At 41.1% G+C, this 7,500-nt stretch overlaps 1 protein-coding gene across 1 annotated transcript in view; it reads right to left on the bottom strand.

Moving 5' to 3' along the window:
- Positions 1-7,500, bottom strand: part of LOC113829707 (uncharacterized) — a 57,936-nt gene that overhangs the window by 6,937 nt on the left and 43,499 nt on the right. The window contains exons 5-9 of the mRNA XM_070130181.1: positions 5,100-5,257; positions 4,397-4,449; positions 3,763-3,932; positions 2,807-2,917; positions 402-525 (exon numbers count right to left, since the gene is read on the bottom strand). Of these exons, the coding sequence (XP_069986282.1) occupies positions 402-525; positions 2,807-2,917; positions 3,763-3,932; positions 4,397-4,449; positions 5,100-5,257 (616 nt within the window). The remainder of the gene's footprint in view (positions 1-401; positions 526-2,806; positions 2,918-3,762; positions 3,933-4,396; positions 4,450-5,099; positions 5,258-7,500) is intronic.

Genomic DNA, 7,500 nt, shown 5'->3' with positions numbered 1-7,500 from the left:
AATTTCTTTGTTAATTCTGTGTTTACTTCAAAAACGTTTTGGATGTTTATTTGCCAATGAATTTATATTTCATCAACTTTTTTTCTTTTTTTCCCGTCTGTCAGTTAACAGCCAAATGCATTTTATTTCTCTGTCTTATTTCTCCGTTTTCTGTCATTTACACAATGTCCTATTTCTCTCGCCTATCAAGACTATTACTCCATTTTCTATCATATGATATAGCATTTTATCCCACATATCTAGCTTAACAATCCGCTTAATGGCTTATACACAGGCCATTTTTTCTCACCTACTAAGACCCCTACTCCGTTTTCTATCAATATCGTATCCCATTTTCCCTCAACTATTAAGACCACTAATCCATTTTCTATAAAAAAAAAACACGTCCCATTTTCCCTCACCTTCTATGGGCTGAATGGGCATCCCGTCCGTGGCAATAGCAAGCAATTTGTGTCCTTCTACAGAAATAACTATGGGGCAATTCTGTATGCTGTTGCTCAAGGCTCTGAAACGGTGCCTCTTCCCCTGTCAGAGAAAAAATAGAAAGAAAATTAGGATAATTATAAGTGAAAAGGGCTGAGAAAATTATCCGTCAGATGATTATGGTTATTGTTATACATTTGAGTGATTGATTGCCTTGGCGAAATGGCTGCAGTAATGATAGTGGCAATTGTAAAGATGAATGGAAAGTTATTGTGTTAAAAATACTAAAAGCAATGTGAAATTGGGCTCGTAGAATATTCTTAACATATATATATATATATATATATATATATATATATATATATATATATATATATATATGTATATATATATATATATATATATATATATATATATATATATATATATATATATATATGTATGTATGTATGTATGTATTTATGTGGGTGTGTATATAATATATATATAGATATAGATATAGATAAATAAACAGGTATATGCGTACACATGCATAAGCAAGCACTTATGGTATGTGTTCTTTGTCAACACTGTGTGCGTGTGCATGCCCATGTGCATGAGCGTGGATGCAAGTGTGTTAGTATCAGTGTAATCAGCTGTATATATATTTATAAATATATATATATAATGTGTGTGTGTGTGTGAGTGAGTGGGTGTGTGTGTAACTCTCTCTCTCTCTCTCTCTCTCTCTCTCTCTCTCTCTCTCTCTCTCTCTCTCTCTCTCTCTCTCTCTCTCTATATATATATATATATATATATATATATATATATATATATAAAAGATTATATATACTTGTCATATAACCCAAATATACATTTCTTCACCCTGTTCAGATGGTGGCGAAATGGTGAGTGCGAGCGTGTCATCCCTATAATTGCACTTGAATTAAACGAACATGCTTTCGCCTCTTCTATTTTACTTCCAACCTAGATACGAATGCGTAAGGAAGGAAAGAAAGAGAGAGAGAGAGAGACAGAGAGAGAGAGAGAGAGAGAGAGAGAGAGAGAGAGAGAGAGAGAGAGAGAGAGAGAGAGAGAGAGAGAGAGTGAGTGAGAGAGAGATATTTTAAGAAAAACTCTAGTAAAAATTATGAATAAACACTATTTAAAAACAGAATAAAAAACAGCAAAACGAAAAAAAAAATAAAAACGGCAATAACGAACAATAATAATAAAACCCATCCTCACTCCAGCATTTTTTTCTCTCTCCCATGTTGCCACTTTTCAAAACAGAAAAAATGTACTCAACAATGGATCAACACAAATAACAATAAGGCTCTTCACATGACAAGGGAACAACAGAGACTAGACAATACTTCATCATATTCGGAACGACACTTTAAACCCTCTTTAAAGTGTGAACAAACAGTCTGCGATGTACTGTCAACAATTTAAGCATTGCAGAGTCTCAACTGTACCTTGTTACTAGGGTACTTTGTAAACATGGGCTTTAGAGTGGAGACACATTTATGCGCACCGACACACCTAAATGCGCACACACACACACACACACACACACACACACACACACACACACACACACACACACACACACACACACACACACACACACACACACACACACACACACACACACAAGCACAGGTACACATATAGAGTACACAACGACTTACGCACATACAAACACACACACACACACAAGCACAGGTACACAAACACACACACACAAGCACAGGTACACAAACACACACACACACACATCGAGGTGACGAGACAGGAAGGTCTTCAAGAAGTTAAGGGCACTTTACTTTTTTTACTTTATTGTTTCAACTGCTTGTGTAGGTGTATGTAAGTAAGGGGGGAGGGGGTCTACACACCATCTGGAATACTCAGCTCAGGTGTACAGGTTGCTCAAAAGGCCTTGTTAGGACGGGAAAGGGACGTGTTTGGAATATTCATGTAAGTGTTATATATACACATATACACAGCCATACATTTTTATGAGATATTTTATGTGTACTCTGAGTCTCTCTCTCTCTCTCTCTCTCTCTTTCTCTCTCTCTCTCTCTCTCTCTCTCTCTCTCTCTCTCTCTCTCTATATATATATATATATATATATATATATATATATATATATATAATAGTTATCTATTTATTTATATAATCATATATACATATATATGTATATGTTTATGTATATATATGCTCACAGACACACACACACACACTTACACACACACATATATGGTGATAATGATACCACCACCAGCACTGCTAGGATTACTACTACTAACAATAACGATCATAAAGAATAGTGACTAAAATCCTAACAATAATAATAATAATATATATAACACAATGACACATGACGTATGACACTCACCGGCTTGACAACGACCTCATGTACAGGAGTATAGGCCTGTACATCGTCTCTCTCAAACATAACGTGTTTTCCTCGACCGTTTACCAATAGGGTATAAGGCTTATTATCATGCTGTGGGTTAGGAGAGAAAAAATGGGGGTTAAAATGGCTGTAACATTATTTCATTTTGATTTTGAATTGTCAGTTATTGTCTAGTTATTTGTATTTTTGTTCATCTATATAGCTCTATTATCTAATTTGTTTATTTGTTGTTATTTTATATTTTTCTTCTTACTGACTGTCTGGTATTAGATTAATTTTGGATTTCACTTCCAGATCGACTGTATATTTAGTGTCTAATGGTTGATTAACTGGTTGAAATAACTTGTTTAAAGACTAAGAGAAAATGAACTGAGTTTTTGTCTGTTGAAATAACTTCCTATTTAACAAACTAACATCCTAGTTGTTTGATTATTTTTCAGATAAACAAGTCAAAAACAAATATAACAAATAAATATCCAGACAACATGTTATTGCCTCTTTTTATATCTTCATAGTAACATACCATCAACTTAGAACCGTATTCGTGTAAACAAATGTAGAAAAAGGTATGAAAATAAGAAAGATTATCTTTACCATACACGAGATGCACTCAATCGGTTTCGAATATATCTTCGTCAGAAATACATGTATATCTCTGATGAAGGTATATTCGAAACCGGTAAAATACACATCTTGTAATGTGAAGATACTGAATCTCACGGAGGAGGGGAAGGAGGGTAGTGGGCGAGGGTGGAAGATAGGGAGGAAAGAGTCAGAGGAGGGAGGAAAGAGTCAGAGGAGGGAGGAAAGAGTCAGAGGAGGGAGGAAAGAGTCAGAGGAGGGAGGAAAGAGTCAGAGGAGGGAGGAAAGAGTCAGAGGAGGGAGGAAAGAGTCAGAGGAGGGAGGATGATCCTCTCCCTTCCTCAAAACATTACCTCAGTGTGATGGTGGTTCACGAACTTGTCAATGCCGAGCGCGTCCAGCCAGTCCGTTATGACGAACATGTGCTCGAAGTCATCCTCATCGTAGTGTTCTTTCAGCGGGTCTTGTTCTTCGGGTTCTCGAATGACCAGGGACCCGAACATACCGTCTGTTCTTTGGAGACCTGGAAAATTAGGGTCGTTTTAGGTCGTGATGGGTTGTGTGGGTTGGTCGTTTTGTTTCGTGTGGATGTGTATGAGGTGGGTATCGTGTTGGATCTCTTTCTCTCTTTCTCTCTCTCTCTCTCTCTCTCTCTCTCTCTCTCTCTCTCTCTCTCTCTCTCTCTCTCTCTCTCTCCCTCTCTCTCTCTCGCTCTCACTTTCTCTCTCTCTCTCACTTTCTCCCTCAGTCTCTCACTCCCCCTTTCCCTCACTCACTCTCACTTTCTCTACCTCACTACTTTCCCCTTTCTCCCTCACTCCCTCCCTCCTAGAAAAATAATCAACAACTTCAAAGCAAAACCAAGACATCAACTAATTGCCTTATTAAATTACAACTTTTGGACAACTCTGCTCATATAAAATACCCGAGTTGCACTAAATATTCCACATGTTATTCAAACACAAAATATGTTGTTTTTGCCACTACCTGAGTGAGAGTGCCAGTAGTGGGTGCCGGGATGGTCAGCCAGAAAGTGATATCTGTAAATATTTGATAAAAAGGGAAATAGTAAAACATCGGTAAAAATGAATAATTTATAAGATAACGAAAGCATACTGATTGGAAATATCTAAGAAACAAAGAATGTGTAACATGATGATATATGCATTTTATGGAATCAATTGAATAAAAAAAAAACAAATGATTCATTGTTATTATTGACGTAGCAACAATAAAATTGTAAAGACTATTGGTTATTTTTGTGCGAAATGCAAAACTTTATTCATATTATCAAATCAACTGTTGTTATTTTGGATAAGTCATCAGTTTAGAAAAAAGTGATAGAAGGAAGAAATGAGAAGGAAGAAATGAGAAGGAAGATCAGAAGGACGACGAAAAAAATAACGAACTGAGAAGGAAAGAGGGGGAGAGAGAAAGAGATAGATAGATAGATAGATAGAGAGATAGAGAGATAGATAGATAGATAGATAGATAGATAGATAGATAGATAGATAGATAGATAGATAGAGAGAGAGAGAGAGAGGCAGACAGACAGACAGACAGACAAGACAGACAGACAGAGAAAGAGGGAGGGAGAAAGACAATACCCCTCCCCCCTCCCCCCCGAAAAAAAAATCACCACCACCCGCTCTCTTCCCAAACCCACCCTCACCCACCCTCACCCACTCACCTGAACGAATTTCCTGCCGGGATTGGGCACTGGGTGAGGAAGGGCACGCCATCCATATAAGGCGTTCCTTGCTGGTGGAGTCCGTGCCAGTGGATCGAGGTGGAATCGCTGCCCAGTTCGTTAACCACATCCACAATCATCTCATCACCCACACATACCTGGTGGAGAAAATAGAGGTGAGTTGAGGTGTAATGAATAAATGGATGATACTGAAAACGTCAATCATGAGCTAGAGAGAGAAAGAGAGAGAAAGAGAGAGAGAGAGAGAGAGAGAGAGAGAGAGAGAGAGAGAGAGAGAGAGAGAGAGAGAGAGAGAGAGAGAGAGAGAGCAATATAATTGATAAAAATAGAGAGAGAGAGAGAGAGAGAGAGAGAGAGAGAGAGAGAGAGAGAGAGAGAGAGAGAGAGAGAGATTTTCTGTTTGTTATGTCCGTGAGCAATATAATTAATAAGAATAGATTATACACATGTAAGAGAGTGAGGGAGACGGAGGAAGAGAGAGGGAGAGGGTGAGAGAGAGAGAGAGAGAGAGAGAGAGAGAGAGAGAGAGAGAGAGAGAGACAGAGAGAGACAGAGAGAGAGAGAGAGAGAGAGAGAGACAGACAGACACACAGAGACAGAGAGACAGAGACAGAGGCAGAGACAGAGGCAGAGGCAGAGACAGAGACAGAAGAGAGAAGAGAGATAATGTGTTTGTTATGTCCGTGAACAATATAATTGATAAGAATAAATTATACATACATAAGAGTACTAACAATAATCATATGCACGGTCTCCTAAAGTGAATAAAATACCTTTTGTATTCTGTGAAGCTGGAAATACAAAATTAGAAATTGTACAAGAAAGAAAAAGAAAAAACGGACGCTCAAGGAGACGAAGAAAATGGGAAATCGAGGGATAACAATTATAGACTGAATGGTCAACTTGGTTGACTGTAAAGCTGATGTTATAAGGTTTTACTTTAGAGATTTGTTATCGCATTAATCAAGTCTATCAGTTGAATCCGTTTTTTTTTTTTATCATCCTCACAATCCTTATCAATATGTCGTCAATCAAAGTGGTTTATTTTTCATTTTTCTTTTATCCTCGCTTTCTTATTTGTTTTGTTTGTGTCCTCTTGATTATCATTTTCTTCTCCTTTCCATTTCTCCTTGGTCGTCTGTTTCAATCTTCATTATTTCTTGTCTCTATTGCCTCCCGTTTTTTTCTAATTTCTCTTTTTTTTTGTCTTTTTATTCTGTTACTCTTACTGTTACGTTTGCCGCCTCTCCCTTTTTTTCTCTTCTTTTATTCCCCTCTCCTCCCCTCCTCATTCTTCTCCCGCTTCCCTCCTACCTATCCCTCGGTCCTCCTCCCTCCCTCCTACCCTCCTCATTTCTCTACCTCTTCCTTCTTCTTCTCCTCATCTTTCTCCCTCTTTCTTCCTCCCCCGTCCCCCTCCACTATCCCCTTCTCTCTCATCCACCTCCTTCCCCTCTCCCTCCCTCACTCTTTCCTCCCTCTCTTCCAACCTCACCCACTACCCTCCTTCCCCTCCTCCACCACCTCTTCTCCCTCTCTTACACTCTCACACACTACCCTTCTTCCCCTCCCTCCACCACCCCCTCCCTCCTTCCCCTCCTCCCACACCTCCTCTCTCCCTCTCCCTCCTCCTCCCCCTCTCCCTCCTTCCTCCCCTTCCCCTCCCCTCTCCCTCCCTCCCCACCTCCTCTCCCTCCTTCCTCCTTCCCCCCCTCTTCTCCCTCCTTCCCCTCCTCCACCACCTCCACCACCTCCTCTCCCTCCTCCACCACCTCCTGTCCCTCCTCCACCACCTCCTTCCCCTCCCTCCCTCACCTCCTATCCACCCTCTCCATCCTTCCCCTACTCCACCACCACCTCGCCCTCCTTCCCCTCCTTCCCCCACTCCTCCCTCCCTCTCCCTCCTCCCCCACCTCCTCTCCCTCCTTCCCCCTCCTCCCCCACCTCCTCTCCCTCTCTTTCCCTCCTCCCCTCACCTCCTATCCCCCCTCCTCCCTCCTCCACCACCTCCTATCCCCCCTCTCCCTCCTTCCCCACCTCCTCTCCCTCTTATCCCTCCCCTTCCCCTCCTCTCCCTCCCCCTCTCCCTCCTTCCCCTCCTCCCCCCACCCCCCTATTCCACCACCTCCTCTCCCTCCTTCCCCTCCTCCCACCCAGCCCCCTATTCCTCCACCACCTCCGCCTCCCACTCTCCCTCTCTTTCCTCCTCCCTCACCTCCTATCCCCCTCTCCCTCCTCCACCACCTCCTATCCCCCTCTCACTCCTCCCTTACCTCCTCTCCCTCCCTCTCTCCCTCCTTCCCCTCCTCCCACCCAGCCCTCTATTCCTCCATCCACTCGCATTAATTTCTCAAGACTCCATTTCAAAGGCCATTTCCTT

The sequence above is a fragment of the Penaeus vannamei genome, chromosome 2 (assembly GCF_042767895.1).
Source record: "Penaeus vannamei isolate JL-2024 chromosome 2, ASM4276789v1, whole genome shotgun sequence".
NCBI lineage: Eukaryota > Metazoa > Arthropoda > Malacostraca > Decapoda > Penaeidae > Penaeus > Penaeus vannamei.
This window is presented reverse-complemented; position numbering and strand designations above follow the sequence as displayed.